This window comes from Hemitrygon akajei, chromosome 19 (genome assembly GCF_048418815.1).
Source record: "Hemitrygon akajei chromosome 19, sHemAka1.3, whole genome shotgun sequence".
Lineage (NCBI taxonomy): Eukaryota > Metazoa > Chordata > Chondrichthyes > Myliobatiformes > Dasyatidae > Hemitrygon > Hemitrygon akajei.
The window spans coordinates 3,938,529-3,959,091 of record NC_133142.1 but is presented as its reverse complement, the minus strand read 5'-3'; the positions used below and the strand labels follow the sequence as shown (position 1 = coordinate 3,959,091).

At 46.1% G+C, this 20,563-nt stretch overlaps 1 protein-coding gene across 1 annotated transcript in view; it reads left to right on the top strand.

The window, feature by feature from the left end:
* rpn1 (ribophorin I) overlaps positions 1–16,476 on the top strand; it is a 39,298-nt gene extending 22,822 nt beyond the window's left edge. Inside the window, exons 4-10 of the mRNA XM_073071992.1 lie at positions 2,149–2,358; positions 3,125–3,317; positions 6,181–6,280; positions 7,537–7,675; positions 9,146–9,265; positions 11,278–11,523; positions 15,775–16,476. Coding sequence (XP_072928093.1) covers positions 2,149–2,358; positions 3,125–3,317; positions 6,181–6,280; positions 7,537–7,675; positions 9,146–9,265; positions 11,278–11,523; positions 15,775–15,957 — 1,191 coding nt within the window. The 3' untranslated portion in view covers positions 15,958–16,476. The remainder of the gene's footprint in view (positions 1–2,148; positions 2,359–3,124; positions 3,318–6,180; positions 6,281–7,536; positions 7,676–9,145; positions 9,266–11,277; positions 11,524–15,774) is intronic.
* Positions 16,477–20,563: the final 4,087 nt, after the last annotated feature.

The following is a 20,563-nucleotide window of genomic DNA, read 5'->3' as shown; positions in this document are numbered from 1 at the left end:
TTGTGTTTATTGATCTGTAGAGATTCAGTGTCACTTTGATCTGGTATAGGCCCTTATTAACCTAGTCCTGCTTCACTTGCCTTTCTTGGGGACTGTGTTTAATAATTATCTATCATGTTACAGTAGGAGAGGAATGCTGGATATTGTATCTGCTTGTTCTGCTTGTTCTGTCCCAACAAGCCCACCATCCAGCAACTGGCCTTTTTAGCCTTGGCCTAAACACAGGACAAACCCTAATGACCAATTAACCTACTAACTGGTGTATCTTTGGACTGTGAGAGGAAACAGGAGCACGTTTGTTTGTGTGTGTTCTGTGATCCCAGCTCGCATTTGATCTTATGGCTCCTTCTTGCCTCTCTCGGGTATCTTGGCTTTTCCATTGGCATTTTGTGGACCAAGACAATGAAATGTGTGTCTCCTTGAATATCAAGGTGTTAGTCTTGGGGATCAGTGTTCAATTCCTGCTACTGTCTAAGGAGTTTGTACCTTCTCCCCTTGACTGCATGGGTTTCCTCCAGGTGCTCTGGTTTCCTCCCACATTCCAAAGATGTACTGATTAGGGTTAGTTGTGGGCATGCTTTGTTTGCGCTGGAGACACGTGAGCTGCCCCCGGCACATTCTCAGACTGTTGTTTATGTACTCAAACCTTGCATTTCACTGTATATAGACCATAAGAGAGAGGAGCAGAATTAGGCCATTCGGGCCATCGAGTCAATTCCACCTGTTAATCGTGGCTGATTTATTTTCCCCCTCAACCCATTCTTCTGCCTTCTCCCTGGAACCTGTGACACCCTTACTAATCAAGAACCTATCAGCATCTGTTTTAAATAAACCCAATGACTTGGCAGCCTCAGCTGTCTGGCAATGAATTTCATAGATTCACCACTCTGGCTGAAGAAATTCCTCCCCATCTCTGTTCTAAGTAGACGTCCCTCTGTTCTGTGGCTATGTTATTTCAGTGTGCATGTGACAAACAAAATTAATCGTTAAATCTTTCCTTTGCAACAATATCCTAAAAAGAGAAAGCATTAAAGTTCTCAGAGCTGCACAGGCAATGCTCTCCTGCACTAAGTTCAGTACTTCTGAAATTGAGTGTGATTTGCATTTATAATGCAATACTTCTTGCAAAAGAGATCCATTCTTCATAAGAGTCTTTCTGCAGCTTAAATACTATTGCAAGTGACTAATAATGGTTTATAGAGATACTGCCAGTTGTACCTTCCCAATATCCAGCAGCCTCTGGCAAAAGCTGCAAATAATTCCTGTCATCTATGAACTAAATTGTATTTCCTGTCTTGTATATTTTCCCTCCTTGTAACAGTTTCCCCCGCACCAGAAGCAGGTGTTAGTGTGGCCATGGCTTTCCTATCAGCTACTCGGAACAAAATGTGCTTGCGATCACTTCACATGTTCCCTTGGCACAGGGTTCTGTGGCTGATTAATGACTTCCCTGTGCACTTGAGCGACTGTCAGAGCACAGCTGCAATTTGCCATATCCTTGTGTACACACACTCACTCACTCAGCACCTGAGATGATTCTTCTCTGAGCAAGTGTTGGATCTGCTGCACCAAACTCAGCATGCCACTGTTAACTCTTGCAGGGTTAATTAGCTGGGCAGTTGTTGGGGAGGCAAGTGATTAGATCAGGTCCTGAAGAGGGGTTTCGGCTAGAAACGTCGACTGTTTATTCAGTTCTGCCCAACCTGTTGAATTCCTGCAGCATTTTGTGTGTGTGGTTCTGGATCTCCAGTGTCTGCAGATTAGCTTTACTTGTCACATGCATTGAAGCAGACGGTTAAATGTGTTTGCATCAAACAGCCAACGCAGTCTGAGGATGTGCTGGGGTCAGCCGGTACGTGTCGCCATGCTTTCAACACTAACATAGTGTGTCCACAACTTACCTGAAACTGTACCACTTTGGAGTGAGGGAGGAAACCAGAGTACCGAAGGAAACCCTCATGGTCACAGAGAGAACGTACAACCTCCTTGCAGACAGTTAAGCAACTACCTGTAATGCTATCCTGCCGCTCCTTGCTCTCAGTTGAGTGTCTGCTCTCTCTGTATCAGGTGTCTATGAGAGCAGGACTGAGTCTGATGAGCAGAATTTATGCCGACTGTTCTCACTGATGTGCTGTACTGTCCTTCCAGGACCCGCTGAAGGTGCATTATGAGAACAACAGCCCCTTCTTGGCCATTGTCAGCATGACACGCCTCATTGAGGTGTCGCACTGGGGGAACATCGCTGTGGAGGAGACCATCGACCTGAAGCATTGTGGCGCCATTCTGAAGGGGCCTTTCTCCCGCTACGACTACCAGAGGCAACCGGACAGTGGGATATCCTCTGTTAAATCCTTCAAGGTATGTCTCACATCCAGGAGCATAGAACTTAGTACAGTGTACAGTCAGTCCTTCAGAACACAATGTTGTGTCGTCTTTTACCCTACTCCAAGATCAATCCTTCCTCACACCTAAGCCTTGAATTTTTCTTTCATCCATGTGCCTGTCTAAGAGTCTCTTAAATGTCCCTAATGTATCTGCCTCTGTCACCATCCCAGCAGTGTTTCATGCACCCCACCCAACACTCTGTATATTTAAAAGATCTCATCTCTGACATCTCCACACACTGTCTCCCTCCTTTCCCCCCCCCCCCCCCCGCCCGTATTTTCCTCAAATCTGCTTAAAATTATGCCATTTCATATTGGCCATTTCCTACCTGGGAAAAAGTCTCTGGCTGTCCACTTGATATACGCCTCTTATCTTGTACACATCTATCAGGTCGCTTTTCATTCCCCTTCACTCCAGAGGAGATGAGAGAGACTCCCGTTCCAAGGTGCTTCACATTGAGGAATACAACTTATATCACAGAAATCTCATCCTGAATGACCCCACCCTTCTACTGACCCCCACAGGGGTAGAAGGTCAAATCCAGGGTGGATTTTATCCACATGTAGATTGATACTAATGTACCAGGAGAGAGGAACATCTGCATTTCTATAGCGACCTTCACCAGCTCTGCGTCTCACCTCTGATGTGACTGACTCCAGCTGGCAGGCCCACATTTCTTAGTTTGAGGCTCTGATTTAACTGGAAGCTATTGTGACGATCTCTCTGCTGTCCATTCCAGACCATCCTCCCTGCTGCTGCCCAGGATGTTTACTACCGTGATGACATTGGGAACATCTCCACCAGCCACTTGGTTGTCCTGGATGATTCTGTAGAGATGGAAGTCCGTCCTCGCTTCCCGCTGTTTGGCGGCTGGAAGACCCACTATGTCATTGGATACAACCTGCCCAGCTATGAGTACCTGTACAACATCGGTCAGTACCAGTCCCAGCTTTACAGCTTAAATAGAGATTGATACAGAATTGGGTTTATTTTCACTGACGTACATGGGCACCTACGTGTATACGGCTAGGGAGACTTTTGCACAGCGCTTTAGTAATTTTGTGTATTGCAGTATATTGCTGCAAAAAAAACCAAATTTCTTGATATATGTGAGTGATGATAAACCTGATTCTGATATGAGTCTCTATTGTGGACTGAGAATGGGAGGGTGACAGGGAGAGGGGAATCATGGTTGGGGAGAAGGGAGGGAGCAGGAAGCACCAGAGAGGCATTCTGTAATGATCAGTTGTTTGGAGTCAAATGACCTTGCCTGGTGTCTCAGGGCTGGGTGTATCTTCATCAGCACCACCCGCTGCCCCAGCACTCCTCCTCTGCCACCTGTCTCTCGCCACTCCCAACATCCTTCGCTCCCGCCTGATTTACAAACTTGCTCTCCGCTCCATGTTAACAATTACAGTACTGTGCAAAAGTCTTAGGTACCCTAGCTATAAATTCGCATGCCTAAGGCTTTTGTGTAGTACTGTATGTCAGGAAATTGTTATGTGGCACCATTAAAGTGTAATACATAAAATATACTATAACTTACAAAATACAAATTCTGCAAAGGAGGAATACTGAGGTAATGTTCATGGACTGATCAGAACTCTGATAGTACAGGGGAAGAAGCTGATACTGAAGTGTTAGGTGTGTGTCTTCACCTCCCTAATTGTAATAATGAGCAAAGTGATTTACCAGCTTTCCATTTGGAGACTGGTCTTCAATCTGTCTAGTCGCAGGTCTCTTGTGAGATGAATCAGAGATGACATTTGTTGGTTTGGGCAGTACTGCAGTTGTAAGGTCAGTCCCTGGGGAAAGGTTTCAAAGGTACATTTAATGCCAAAGAAATGTATACGGTATACATCCTGAAATGCTTTTTCTTCACAACCAACCACAAAAACAGAGGACTGCCCCCCAAAGGATGAATGACAGCTAAATGTTAGAACCTCAAAGTCCCCCCAGCTCCCCTCCCTCCCACACGTAAGTGGCAGCATGCAACGGTCCACCCTCCCCCCCATCGACAGAAAGAAGATTGGCACCCACCATTGAACACTCAAGCGTGAGCAAAGCAACAGTAAAGACACACGCAGTTACCGCAAAGACTGCTCATTCACCCAGTATTCGACATACCACAGGCTCTCTCTCTCTCCCTAATAAGAGAGAAAGGTGTCTTCGTTTCACACCAAGATGGGAGATGTAACAAAGTACTCGCTGGTTTACGATGTTAGAAGTCCGTTGCGTCACTTCTTCCAAGCTCTTTGCCCAAAGATCTCTGGTGTCTGGGCACTGTAGCCAGCATGTAACTCCAGGTCAGGGTCTTCAAAAGAACCCTGAAAGAGAAAAATGGAGATATTAAAGATGGAAATAGAGCTGTTTCTGAAGATGCGAGCAAAGGAGTCACCATTAAACACCATTGTCTCCTCCTAAGCTCCCAACTTGCCAGCTCTTCCCAGACTACATGGTTCTGGTTCCATCTCATTCCTGACCACTTCCCTTTCTACACAACACTCCTACCTAAAGTCAATGATGTCCTTAAGCCATTCTGGCAACACCTCGCCGGTGGGTTCCCCAACTACTTCATGTGGAAGATCTGCCCACTTACACTCCCCATCACTCCTGCTCCACCCTCTCCACCTGTCCATTACCCAGAGTCTGGTTCCCTTCTCTCCATTACCCCATCTGCCCTTTTCAACTCCCTCGCTTGATTCCATGCTCCAGCTTCCTCCTTGCGGTATCTGTTTGGGGTCTGGTTTCCAGCAGATTCTCAAGTTTCAGTCCTTTGTCACTTTTCACCTCCCAGCTTCTGTCACTATTCCTGTTCTCCCTTTTCTCACAGTTTGCCTCTTCACCTGAGTCCACCTAACACCTGCCAGCTCTAGCTCCACCTCTTTCCCTTTGCCTCTTTATACCAGCTCTCTTGCCAGCTGGTGGTGCAATTGGATCAGCGCCAGACTCCGGAGCGAAGGCTTCCGAGTTCCAATCCAAGTCTGCCCCCCCCCCCCCCCCCCCCCCGGGGCATGCTTTCCATCCGTGCCAGGTTGAGCATCAAGCCTCGTTTTAAGAAGAAACAAACAAACAAACAAGGGTCGAGTCAGGACCGTTCATATTGTGACCCGGTTAATCCAAAAGGAGACCAATCCTGACACCTCGCACCAGACAAGAATGACTGCCTGTCTGGAGTGACACGCTAAAAAAAACAGCTCTCTTCCCTTTCACTCAACTCAACATCGACTAACACACACAAAATGCTGGAGGATCTCAGATGGTGGGGCTGAGGGGAATAAACAGTCGACATTTCCATCAGAACTGGAAAGGACGGGGGGGGAGGGGGAGGAGCACAAGGTGGCAGGCGATAGGTGAGTATGTGAGGGGGAAGGTGGGTGGAGGAGGAGATGAAATTAGAAGTGGAAGGTGATGGGATGAAGAGGTAAAGGGCTGAAGATTGAATCTGATTGGAGAGGGGAAGTGATGGGCAGACAGGGAGAAGAGAAGGAGTGAGAAAGGAGTCAGAGTGAGGAGGGAGGCGAGAGAGATTACCAAGTTAGAGAAATCGTTATTCATGCTCTTGGTTTGGAGGCTACATTCTCCCCCGTTGACACTGCCTGACCTGACACTGCCTGTCTGAGCTCCTCCATTTTGTGATTCACTCCAGATTGCAGTAACTGGTATCTTGTCTCCCTGGGTCTGGATGGTGGTTGGAGCTGGGACTGACACCTTGCTGCCCTCACCCTGGGACCGATGTGACCTGTCCTTCCACTGCTGCCGATTGGTCAGTTTTACCTTTCTGTCTCCTATCAGGTGACCAGTACGCTCTGAAAATGAGGTTTGTTGATCACGTATTCGATGATCAAGTGATTGACGACCTCACCGTGAAGTTGATTCTCCCAGAAGGAGCAAGGTGAGTGATTGGGGTCCGCCGCACATTCACCTCGTGTTGTAGCCGCTCCCCCTTACTGGGTGTAGGTTGTGAGCACTAGTTTTGCCTTTTCCCAGCTGATAAGTACTAACTCCCATTTAGTCTAGAGATGAAGTCCAACCGCATAAGTCTCCAGGCGCACATGTACGTGTGTTTTAAAGTCACAGCACTAAAGCACAGAAATGGGCCCTTTGGCCCATCTAGTCTGCACTAGTTATTCGCCATTTGTTGGGTCAGCATTTTCCAAGCCTCCCATGGTGAGTTTATCAAGCGAGCAACATCAATGTGTGCATGCAACAGATGAGCCACCGTCAGGCGGGGCTCGAACAACCTCAGGATAAATGACATCTTCCTCGTTGTTAGTTCTTGTTATGTTTCATATGGCACGACCTGGATCAACACGTTGACATCGTGTGGAGGCTTGCGTCCTTCGGGCGGGGCCAGCCATGTTGGAAGGGCTGTGGACGAGATTCCAGACGAAGACTGATCCAGTCCCTGCTCCTGAACGGGCAGACTCGTGTCTGCTCCTCCTGGGCCACACTTCATCGTGAATCAAGCCAGCAGGTTCTTGTTAACAGCAAATGAATGCACTGTGACCTCCAAGTCCCAGAATGTCGAAGGTCTGATTGAATCACGGAGACCACAGCATGGAAACAGGCCCTTTGGCCCATCTAGTCTGTGCTGAATTATTAATGTCTATAACCCGCCCATCTGTGTACATATCTAATTGAACCCACATCCACCACTTCCTTCCCAGCATCTCATTCAAAACTCTCACCTCTCCCTGAATGAAGAAGTTTCCTCTCATGTTCTCCTAAAATATTTTACCTTTCATGCTTAACCTGTGACCTCTAATTCTAGTTTCAGCGAATCTCAGTGGAAAAATCCTGCTTGCATTTACATGAGATTATGTGATAGTGCAGTATAGCCGTGCTATTGTTGAATGATGGAAAATTTTGAGGGGCTGAATGGCTTCTTCCTGCTTTGTGCAGCATAGAAGATGAGTCGCCGCACTGAGACAGCAAGCAGATTATTTGATAGGGATTGGGGGGGGTGGGGGATCTCTTCCACCCTGTCTATGTCTGGGGAGAGTGTGATGGGACAAGCTAGAGGGAGTTTTACTCTATCTACAGTAAGTCATTGTTCTAAGTGTACTTGGCCTCTGAAACAGGAATAAAACTGTGTGTCACTAAGTTGCCTCCCCCACCCCAGTGTCAGCCTGTCTGTATTTTCTGCAGGAACATTCACTTGGACACACCATATGGGATCGACCGACACCCTGACGAACTCCACTACACCTACCTGGACACGTTTGGCCGGCCTGTGATCATTGCCCACAAGTCAAACCTGGTGGAACAGCATATTCAGGATATTGTGGTACCTGCTGCTTTTCTCCCATTCTCAACCATTGTCCTTTGGCCCTTGTTGCTGCCATTTCTGTTAATTCAAGGGTGGTCAGACCCCTTATGCGTGACTGACCTGTGTTGCAGAGCCTTGGGGAGGCACAGGAGATTTACCACAATCCTCCCTAGATTAGAGAACCTGTCTTGCAGGGTGGAGCTTTTCTCTTTGGAGCAAAGGGTGAGAGGTTGACCATGTGACATTGGAGGCTATTCAGCCCATCGAGTCTGCTCCGCTATTCCATCTCAACCTTATTCTCCTGCCTTCTCCCCTTATTAACAAGAGCCAAGTAACCTCAGCTTTTAAGTATACTTGGTGACTTAGCCTCCAGACAATTCCTTGTCTATGGCAAGAAATTCCACAGATTCATAACCCTGAAATACCTCCTCATCTCCATTCTAAAATGATGCCCTTTTATTTTGAGCCTGTACCCCCGGTCTTGGACTCCTCGACATCCTCTCTACCTAGACCTTCCAATAGATTTCACTCCCCACCCGCCAGTTCTGAACTCCAACAAGTACAGACCCAGAGCTATCAGGCATCGACAGAAGGGGTTAACCTTGTTAAGCCAGCTCTGTATGTAGTGACCTGGGTGTACAGACCCAGAACTATCAGACATCGACAGAAGGGGTTAACCAGCTCTCTGTATGTAGTGACCTGGGTGTCGTTCTTGGCCAATGTGTTGTGCAGTCCTCCTTCACCTGTACTGACCAGTCACTCCCCTGTAGAGATGAGTTTTATTTGTCACGCGTACATTGAAACATGCATTGCTTGTGTCCAGTCAAATCAACGAGGGTCGTGCTGGGCAGCCTGCAAGTTTTGCCACACTTCCAGCGCCATCATAGTATGCCCACCGCTCACTAAACCCTAACTGCACGTGGGAGGAAACCCACGTGGTCACGGAGAACGTACACACTCCTTGCAGACAGTGGTGGGCATTAACCGTAAGCTGGCACAGTAAAGCAGTGCCCTAGCCACCGCGATACTGTGCCATCCACGGAGTGCGACAGGATAATGTCAGTGTGGATGCAATTGTATGTTTCAATTACACATGACATTTTTATCTTTATTTCCTATTTCCATGATTTTTTGACCCTGGCTCCTCGATCCTCTCTCGGAAAAGAACCTATCATCTTCCCGTTTAAATATACCTACAGCCCTCTGTGGCAATGAATTCCACAGATTCACCACCTCTGGCTAAATAAATTCCTCCTCATCTGCATTCTAAAGGGGTGTCTGTGTATTCTGAGGCTGTGCCCCCTCATTCTCTCGGCATTCCCAGCTGAAAGCAGACGTCAGAAAGAGAAGACATCAGGCCTAATGCTGGGTCCCTGTGACCCAGTGCCCCCCTGCCAGGTTGAACTGAACCAACAGCGTTACCTGACAGGGCACAGAGTTGTGACTGTGAATAATTTTCCTCACCCCTTGTGCTCTTTCCTCCTACAGATCCATTACAACTTCAACAAGGTCCTGATGCTCCAGGAGCCCCTGCTGGTGGTGGGAGCTTTCTACATTCTCTTCTTTACTGTCATCATCTATGTCCGGTTGGACTTCTCAATCACAAAGGTGAGCTGGTGATCATGACAGAGCGGTTTAATCCTCTGAGAGTGTTCTGAGAATCAGGTTTATTAATGCTGACATCTCCAGCGTCTTTATACCAGAGTAGTGGCTGCCAGGGGTGGTGGTAGAGCCAGATATGTTAGGGACATTTAAGAAGCTCTTAGATCAGCAAATGGATGACAGAAAAGTGGGGAACTATGCAGGAGGGAAGGGTTAGATTGATCTCACAGTAGGTTAAAAGGTCGGCACAACATTGTGGGCTGAGGGACCTGTCCTGTGCTATAATGTTCTGTTCTGTACATCATGAAAATTGTTTTGTGGCACCAGTACAGTGCATACATATATTACTTTAAATTACAATAATATAAATATCATCAAAAATGAGCACAGTAGTGAGAAGGGTTCATAAATTCATGAACCGTTCGAAATTTGTTGGCAGAGGGGAAATAGTTCTTAAAAAAGTTTCTTCCCTAAGCTCTGCTTAACCCAAACTAACTCCACAGACGAAGCAATATCCTCTCCAACTGCGCCTACTACCTCAGTCTGACAGTCTCCTCGTTCCTTCCCCTACCCTAACCTTCACCCTCTCTTCTTTTGACTCGTAGTCCAACAGCTTGGAAATGGACCCCTTTGGCCCGTAGTACTGCCAAGCACAGCTTTACACTAATCCTATTCTTCCCTACATTCCCACTGCTGCCCCATTTCTCAGCTCCCTCTTTCCCCACAATTCTAGCACTCACTTCCGTGTCAAATTCAGCTACTAATTTAAGCTTCCTTGTAATGTGAGAGGAAACCGGTGAAGTAGGGGTACCAACAGAAAGTTCATCCTTGTGCTGCATGCAGCTGGTAGCAGTGGTCAGGATGGAAACCAGGACCCCTGGAGCAGAGAGACAGTGGCACTACACACTCTGCTGACGCCTTCTGCAATTCCCCACTGAGCTGCTTCCCATACAGCGCTGCATATAGCTCTCGTAACTACAGAACTCCCTCCCAACATCTCTCCATCCTCTCCCCTTGTCACATACTCACATCCCACTGACCAAGACTGTACATCTGTAAATGTCTTGGGATTGTTGTACTAATTTGAGGGGATAATTTTTTTAAATCTACAGTTTACATCTATTCTCCTTGACCATGAACCTGTGGCCTCCCCCTGCTTGCTGTTCTCTAAAAGATTTGGTCTTTGTGGGTAGAGCTGATGCATTTTGGAAAGTTACTGCACCATAAGTCTTGGACAATGAATGCTGGGCACCAGGGAGTGTGATGGGAGGGCAAGTGAATATTTCACTGAAAGCAACAGCAGGTAGATAGGATAGTTTAAAAAAATTGTTTTGTATGCCAGCCTTCAGGCAGGGCAATGAGTATAGGAGTTGGGACATTATGGTCAGTTGTGTAACGTGTTGGTGAGGCTGCGCTTGGAGCACTGTGTACGGTTTCAGTCACTCTCTTATAGGAAAGATGTAGTTAAACTGGGATCAGAACCAGGTTTGTTCTCACTGATGTATGTCATGAATTTTGTTTTGTGGCAGCTGCACAGTGCAATACATAATTTTAAAAAATGCAGGAAAGATCTGTGGATATTGTTGGGACCAGAGGACCTGAGTTGTAGGGAGGGTTGGGTCTTTACTCCTTGGTATGTAGGAGAATTGGGGTGGGGGGGGGGCAACCTTGTAGAAATGTTTAAAACTGAGAGGTATAGTTAAGGTGGATAGTAATAGTTTTTACCCCAGGGTAGGGAAGTCCAAAACTATGGGGCATAGATTTAGGATGAGAGGGGAAAGATTTAAAAGACCTGGGTACAACTTTTTCACATAGAGGTTGGTAAGTAAATGGAGCAAACTGCTAGAGGAAGTGTTTGAGGCAGGTGAAGAAACACAGAGGGATGAACACAGGAAATTGGGACCAGCTGGGTGGGCACCATGGTCAGCATGAACTAGTTGGGCTGTCCATGCTGTGACTCGATGGTTTCAGCCAGTGCTCCTTGCTGAAGTCTCTCCTTGTCCCACCTGTTGCTGCAGGACCCGGCAGCAGAAGCCCGGATGAAGGTGGCCTCCATCACCGAGCAGGTGCTGACTCTGGTGAACAAGCGTCTCGGCCTGTACCGCCACTTCGAGGAGTCAGTGAACAAGTACAAGCAGTCGCGGGATATCGGCACCCTGAACAGCGGCCGCAAGAGTCTGGAGACGGAGCATCGCAGCCTCTCCGGGGACATCAGCGCCCTGCAGTCAAAGCTGAAGAGCGAGGGCTCGGACCTGGCCGAGAAGGTAAAGGGTGTGGGATGGTCCTGTGGTTACAGCAGAGAGGTCATGGCAAATCCTTCACCTCTGGGTCCTAGTGGTTTTGTGATCAAGATGTTCAGAAGTCCAGAAAAAGGCTTAAAACATAATTCCAATTGGTTGTTGAGTGTTACAGCAAAGAATGAACAGAGGAGAAAAGTTTTGGTATTAAAAAAACTTAGTAATAATTAAAAAGGTAACATTCTTTTGTTGGATTCAGATGTTTTTAATTCAAGGTTATTTCATAAGTCAAGAAAGAAGCCTTAAACTTGGTTCACAATCGTTTTATTAAGTGATAATACAACAAAATGAAATGGAATCAGGGAGAGGCAGCTAAGAACAAAGGACAGAAAGGCTGAAAAAGATGGCAGGGCAAATTGTTCATCTCTTTTTATACCCCATAGAAAAGAGATGTTCTATTTAAATTCACACAGATAAGAGTTAACCTATCAGATAGACCCTGTTTGAAGCTACCAGAATCATACTATGGGGCACATTGCATATACATACTGTGACCACTAGGGGACACACTGAACAATTGTATATATGTACTGTGACCACTTAATAACAGATGCCCTGGAAGATCTTGTCAGCATCGGAGGACAGATCCTAGCCAACCTCGGGTTTGTTGATGGTATTGATGGGCTGATGGAGTGAGGATGATGCATCTACCAAGCTGATGAGAAACCAATCACGACAAAAATCACAGTGGACATGAGCTAGAGGTTGTCAAACAGTTCAAGTATCCTGGTGCCATCATCAACCAAGAAGGATCAAAGCCTGAATTCCTTGCAAGGACAACCCAAGCAACAGCAACTAAAACCAATCTGGAGAGATTATAACATCGCTCTCTGATCCAAGTTGAAACTCCTATATGCGCCTGTGCTGTCCATCTTTTCGTCTGCATGTGAATCATGGACTTTGACAGCAGAACTGCAAAAGAATATCCAGGCAGTAGAAATGAGATGCTTCAGAAGGCTCATCGGCATCTCCTGTACAGACCATATCTCAAATGACAAAGTACGGAGAACCATCACACAGCACATGAGACACTACAAAGATCTACTCTCCACAGTAAAGAAGAGGAACTGTGGTGCTATGGCCACATAACAAGATCAAAGACCATTCTTCAGGGAACGGTGCAAGGGAAAAGAAAATGGGGCAGACAGAGGAGGAAATGGACAGACAACATTGTAGAGTGGACCAGAGAGAGCTTTACAGCAACCCAGGCGCTCGCCTCGCCCACAACTGTGAGAAATGGAGGCTACTAGCACAGCGCTCATCTCTACAGCACCTCTACGACCGTAACATAGAACATAGAATAGTACAGCACATTACAAGCCCTTCGGCCCACAATGTTGTGCCGACCCTCAAACCCTGCCTCCCATATAACTCCCCACCTTAAATTCCTCCATATACCTGTCTAGTAGTCTCTTAAACTTCACTAGTGTATCTGCTTCCACCACAGACTCAGGCAGTGCATTCCACACACCAACCACTCTCTGAGTGAAAAACCTTCCTCTAATATCCCCCTTGAACTTCCCTCCCCTTACCTTAAAGCCATGTCCTCTTGTACTGAGCAGTGGTGCCCTGGGGAAGAGGTGCTGACTGTCCACTTATTCCTCTTAATATCTTGTACACCTCTATCTTAATGTCTCCTCTCATCCTCCTCCTCTTCAAAGAGTAAAGCCTTAGCTCCCTTAATCTCTGATCATAATCCATACTTTCTAAACCAGGCAGCATCCTGGTAAATCTCCGCTGTACCCTTTCCAATGCTTCCACATCCGTCCTATAGTGAGGCGACCAAAACTGGACACAGTACTCCAAGTGTGGCCTAACTAGAGTTTTATAGAGCTGCAACATTACATCGCGTCTCTTAAACTCTGTCCCTCGACTTATGAAAGCTAACACCCCATAAGCTTTCTTAACTACCCTATCTACCCTGAGGCAACTTTCAGGGATCTGTGGACATGTACCTCCAGATCCCTCTGCTCCTCCATACTGCCAAGTATCCAAAGGGATGCACTGAATAACTGCATATCCATACTCTGACCACTAGGGGATGTACTGAACAACTACATATACATATTGTGACCACTAGGGGGTGCACTGCACAATTGCATATCCATACTGTGACCACTAGGGGGTGCACTGAACAGTAACATCTATATAGATAATTATTTAAAAAACAGCGGACAATTAATTGTTAAACTACAAAGGCATACGTTCAGTCTAGTGCAACACCTGTGATAACCTGTAAAAATTCAGATTCAAGATGAGCATTTGTCACGTACATCAGAACATGCAGTGAAATGCGTCGTTGGCATCACAGACCAACGTAGTCTGAGGATGTGCTAGAGGCAGCCTGCAAATGGCGCCATGCTTCCAGTGCCAACATGGCATCCCCTCAACTTACCTAAACCTAACCTGTATGTCTTTGGAGTGTGAGAGGAAACTGGAGGAAACCCACATGGTCATGGGGAGAATGTACAAACTTCTTACAGACATTGTTGGGAATTGAACCCTAATACCAGATTCTGTAAAAGTGTTGCTCTAGCCACTACACTACTGAGCCACCCTTGGATCTGTAATCTCTAATTTCTCCTCATAACAAACCCATCAAAGAAATCAGTCATATTCTACACTCGCAGTTCAATATAGAACAATCAGACCAATACAGGATCTTCAGCCCTCAATGTAGTGCCAGCCTTCTGACTTGCCCTAAGATTAATCTAATCCTTCATGGCCCAACATTTCCCCATCGTCCATGTGCCGATCTATAGCACAGCACTGTAAGATCCAGGCTCAATTCCCGCTACTGCCTGTAAGAAGTTTGTTCATCCTCCCCGTGACCACATAGGTTTCCTCTGGGTGCTCTGCTTTCTTCCCACGTTCTAAAGGCTTGCGGTTAGGGTTTGCCATGTTGGTGCTGGAAGCATGGTGACGCTTCCCAGCATAATTCTCGCTGATTTGTTTTGACACAGATGATGCATTTCACTGTATCTGGCAAAGTGAAACTAATTCAGATAAATCCCGAAGTTCCCCTCACAGCTGCACAAAGTTGGCCCCATGTTGAAGAAATGAAGGTGTGATTATGAAGCTGGGGAGGGGGTGAGGATACCGAGCTTGTGTCTTTTGTGATCCCCATCTTCCTTTGCTCTATCAGCGAGGGGACAGTACAACTGAGTTTCTGTTTTCAGAACAAGGTTCATCACTGACTTGTGTGATTTGTGTTGTGGCAGCAGTGCAGGATAAAGTCATAAAATTACTATATAGTTTACAGGCACCAAAAGACTGAACAGTGAGGTCAGAAATCTGACACACGGGAAGAAGCTGTTCCTGAATCTGAGTCTTTCTTCAGGTTTCTGTACCACCTCATTGATGGTGGCAACGTGGTGGTGGGGATCTTTAATGATGGATGCTGCTGCCATGGGGCATTCCCTTTTGATCTCCTAGGTTGAGCCTTCCTCAGAGATGCAGCATCTGTGCAGAGGAAAGCCCCTCCCATAACAGAACAAGGGTTTGAGCTTGTTGCTCTGGGCAGGGCCCGTTTAGAAACATAGAAAACCTACAGCACAATACAGGCCCTTCAGCCCACAAAGTTGTGCCGAACACATCCCTACCTTAGAAATTACTAGGCTTACCCTTAGCCCTCTATTTTACTAAGCTCCATGTACCTATCTAAAAGCCTTTTAGAAGACCCTATTGTATCTGCCTCCACCACCGTTGCTGGCAGCCCATTCCACGCACTCACCACTCTCTGAGTTTTAAAAAAAACTTACCCCTGACATCTCCTCTGTACCTACTCCCCTGCACCTTAAACCTGTGTCCTCTTGTGGCAACCATTTCAGCCCTGGGAAAAAGCCTCTGCCTATCCACACGATCAATGCCTCTCATCTCGTACACCTCTATCAGGTCACCCCTCATCCTCCGTCGCTCCAAGGAGAAAAGGCCGAGTTCACTCAACCTATTCTCATAAGGCATGCTCCCCAATCCAGGCAACGTCCTTGTAAATCTGCTCTGCACCTTTCCTATGGCTTCCACATCCTTCCTGTAGTGAGGCGGCCAGAACTGAGCACCGTACTGCTGTCCTGTTAATGTTAGCTTCATCTTGGATGTCCTGTGTTTGATTATAGTTCAGCAGTTTTGCTGGGAGCCCGGCTGTACGGGGTAGGGACAAGCTACCTGTGATTGACCTGTCTCTCCCCCCACCCCACCCATCCCTCTCTTCCTCTGCAGGTGGCTGAGATTCAGAAGTTGGACGGGCAGGTGAAGGACCTGGCCTTGAAGGCCAGTCAGGAAGCAGAGCGGCTGGTAGCTGGGAAGGTGAAGAAGGATGCTTACATCGAGAATGACAAACACCTCTCTTCAAAGCGGCAGGACCTCATTTCCAGGATCGACACCATCCTGGACACCTTGTAGTGCCAGTCTTCCCCTCTGTGCTTCCTCCTCCCCCCCCCCCCCCCCACCCACCCCTTAAAGATTGAGTGGCAGTAAAACTAATTGAGTTCCTTTGTGTAAAGTGGGTTCAGTGTAATCAGTTTGAGAGGGGTGACTCCTCCGACTCAGGTGCAGTGCAGTATGGGCAAGCATTCAAAGTTTGTTTAATCACCCTTCGGTGTTTGGGGCTGGCAGATGATTCCTAGGGTCAAATGGGGCGACTGGCATTCAGAGGCACATTCATTGCGGGACTGATTGAAGACGACCCCTGCCAGCCCCATCTGACGAATGTTCCCCCTCTCCTGTAATCTTCTGTGGATGTTTTTTTAATGCATGTAAAAGCTACAATTTTGTATTGCCAATCCCTCCCCTGGACACCAAGTGCAGTGGAAGGACTTAGGGTTGTGTCTCCCTCTTTCTGACAGAAGTTTACTGTAAATTCAACTTTAATTTCTTAAGTTGGAAAATGAAAAAATTAAAAGGGCATCTTGCCGTCCCTGATGCTGGTGTTATTGTCTTTGTGAAATACATTCTATATTCAGTGCATTTTTGTTTTATTTGGGGATAGTATTGTGATCACTTGAGGAGAGTTCTGTTTTCCTACAGGGCTGTGTATCAGTCAGTCTTCACATGGCTACGCAGTCCAGTCCAGGATCATTTCTTTTATTTAGAGATACAGGCCCTTCCAGTCCAGCAACCCACCTACTTACTCCTAGCCTTAATCTCAGGACGATTTACATTCATCCATTAACCTCCCAATCCATATGTCTTTGGACTATGTGAGGAAGCCGGCGCACCCACAGGAAACCCACGAGGCTCTTCTCGTTCCTGCTCCCTTCAACCTGCTGATCAGCATGAGATCTAATCAGAGATGTTAGGGTGGATAGCCTTAACGGAGAATGCCTGTACGTGACTTTGTTTAACGTGAGGAGTTGATGCAAGGTGAGCCACCACATTGTCCTTGACAGGGGCCAGTGGCATGGAATGCACGACAACTGGGAACCCTTCACTGCTGCAGGCTTCCTCAGCCAGTGTGACGTTACATCATCTTCTGTTGAGGTCTTGGTTGGATCGCTCTTGTCTGGAATCTCCCCCTTTGAATTTGCTGCCCCTGCCATGGGTAACCCTACCAGGAGCTAAACTCCAGGCAGCGTCACTCTCCACGATAAAGTTATGATCCTTGGGGAAGTATTTAGAAATTAACAGGCCTTTCCAGCCAACAAGTCTGCATTGTGTGGTTACACCCATGTAATCAATTGACCTAATCTGTACATCTTTGGAATGTGGCGAGAAACCCATGTGGACTGTACCCAGGTCACTGGTGCTGTAAAGTATTACCCTAACTCCACCTGCCATGCTTTCCCCCCTCCCCACACTCACTCAGCTTGTGGCCATCTCCTTGAACCCTCTACAACAGTAGTTGCCAAAGTGGGTGATACCAACCCCTCCTGGGTATGGTCAGTAGCAAGGGAGGGGCAGCTGAGGGATTACAGGTTTAACAAATTAATTACTTGATCCTCGATGCCTCATAATTGCAGTGATCACATAATCGCCTCCTCTTTTGCTAACCCACTGATCCTTTAAGACTCAAAGCACATTCTAGCTAGTGAAAAGCAAGGTGACACTTCTGTACTTGGCATATCATGAGAAATATGGACTGAAGAAATCGTGTTATTTCTAGACTTGGCCTGCACATTATTGCCATTCAGTACTGTAGTTCGGTTTTAGCAAGAACCATTCTCACAGTGAGCCAATTCCTTTGAATCAGAGTACAATGTTCAAAATCTGCCCTTTAGAATGATCTTGATCGCATTTCTCTAGCCTGTGGCCCAACCAAGATATCTCTGCCCCACTTCATATACCTTCAGGCAGAGAGGCAGTTGGAGAAGAACTGATTCTGCCAGCAGCAAGCAAGATTCTAAATACAGATTTGCGTAAGTCACCAGACCAAATAATTAAAGCAACTCTGTTCAACTCTTGAGGATGTGGAAGACACATTGTGCAACATTGGACAACAAAATCTGCTCTGCAGTTGGATGAGTCAACTTTGTCAGGCAATGAATCTTTGCTTCTCAGTTACGTTCACTTCATAAAAGATGAGACTAGAAATAACATGAAGGGGCAGTCAATATTTTGGGCTGTTGAGAGATTTTTAAAAGAGAAGGACATCCTGCCTACCAGCATTCTTGTTTGTGCAACAGATGGACACCCATCAATGATCAGCCACCGCATGGGGTTATTACCTGGTTGAAAAAGTTGTATCTAACATTCACCATGGCTGTGTAATTCAGACAACATCTTGTCACAGAAAACCTAAGTAATCGGCTGCACAAATCTTTAAATACTGTTATCACGGAGGTTAATAAAATCAAGTCCAATGCTGTCGATTCTTGACGATTTTGAGACCTTTGAATTTAGAATAATGAACAGTTTGAATGCTGGGTGTTACACACAAAAATCAGATGGCGCTCAAAGGGAAACAGACACTTTAATGAGCTTTTTGAAACTAATTCTTTGAAGATTCAAATGATTCATTCAGTAATTAACTCAAGAATATTAGAATCAGAGGTTTATTATCACCGGCATGTGACGTGAAATTTGTTAACTTAGCAGCAGCAGTTCAATGCAATACAATAATCTAACAGAGAAAAAAGAAATTAAATAACTAAATCTTATTCAGTATACTTTATACAGTATACATAAATTGAATAGATTAAAAATCGTGCAAAAACATACTGTATACTTTAAAAAAGTGAGGTAGTGCCTGAGGGTTCAATGGTCCATTTAGGAAATGGATGGCAGTGGGGAAGAAGCTGTTTCTAAATCGCTGAGTGTGTGCCTTCAGGTTTTTGTACCTCCTACCTGATGGTAACAGTGAGAAATGGGCATGCCCTGGGTAATGGGGGTCCTTAATAATGGATGCTGCCTTTCTGAAACACCACTCCTTGAAGATGCCCTGGGTACTTTGTAGGTTAGTACCCAAGATGGAGCTCACTAAATTTACAATCCTCTGCAGTAGCACCCCCCATACCAGACAATGATGCAGCCTGTCAGAATGCTCTCCACGGTACAACTATAGAAGTTTTTGAGTGTATTTGTTGACATATATAGCCACTGTCTTGCCTCCTTTATAACTACATTGATGTTGGGACCAGGTTAGATCCTCAGAGATTTTAACACCCAGGAACTTGAAACTGCTCACTCTCTCCACTTCTGATCCCTCTGAGGACTGGTATGTGTTCCCTCATCTTATCCTTCCTGAAGTCCACAATCAGCTCTTTTGTCTTACTGATGTTGAGTGCCAGGTTGTTGCTGCGGCACCATTCCACTAGTTGGCATATCTCACACCTGTACGCCCTCTCATCACCACCTGAGATTCTACCAACACTGGTTGTATCGTGAGCAAATTTATAGATGGTATTTGAGCTATGCCTAGCCACACAGTCATGTGTATATAGAGAGTAGAGAAGTGGGCTAAGCACACACCCGAGTTGATCATCAGTGAGGAGGATATGTTATCACCAATCCACACAGATTGTGATCTTCTGGTAAGGAAGTAGAGGATCCAATTGCAGAGAGAGGTACAGAGGTCCAGGGTCTGCAACTTCTCAATTAGGATTGTGGGAACGATGATATTAAATGCTGAATTATAGTCGATGAACAGCATCCTGACGTAGGTGTTTGTGTTGTCCAGGTGGTCTAAAGCCACGTGGAGAGCCATTGAGATTGTGTCTGCCGTTGATCTATTGTGGCGATAGGCAAATTGCAATGCGTCCAGGTCCTTGCTGAGGCAGGAGTTCAGACTAGTCATGAGCAACCTCTCAAAGCTGACAATGTGAGTGCTACCGGGCGTGACATTGCTTATCTGTCAGAATTATTCACAAGTTGAATGAAATCAATCTTCAATCACATTGAAATCATGTGAATCTTATCAAAGTGAAATCAGTCTTCACATTTATTGCAAGCTGACCTTACTTAAGTGCAATATTGGCCATTGTGACTTTTTGCAATTTCTGAGTTGGACGGGAAAGAAAGAATACCAGATGGTCTAGAATACTGTGCCCACCTTGCTGAGCTATAAGTCAAAGAGATTTAAAGATTTTCTCTCCATTAAAATTCTCAGTTGAGTAATAAATCCATTCCTGAACCTTGACAGGAAAGAGGGAGGAAGAACTGATCTTGCTACAAAATGACAGCTGAGCTGAGGTTCAGAAAGGGTTGGTTGCAGGAAGAAATCTCTGAATGCTATCCTGCACTGTGGGAAAAGGTTAAGACATTCTCTTTTTTTTTGCCTTTCCAACATCCTATTTGGTGGAGCATGGTTTCAGCGCAGTCGCCCAAGTTCTTTTAAAGCAACAAAGCAGACTGAATTACTGGGTGTGGGGATCAGAGACTGATGTTGAAAGTTGGTATCACTCCCCAACCCATCCATCAAAGAAGGTGAAAAAGCAGATGGACACCTAATGCATGCTCTAAAAGTGTTTGTACTGTAATTAAAGAAACTTAATTTGTAGCTGAAAATAAACTTGAATGATTTTTGCAATTATTTGTCACTGCTCTGAATTTGCAGTTCTTATTTTCTTTCACT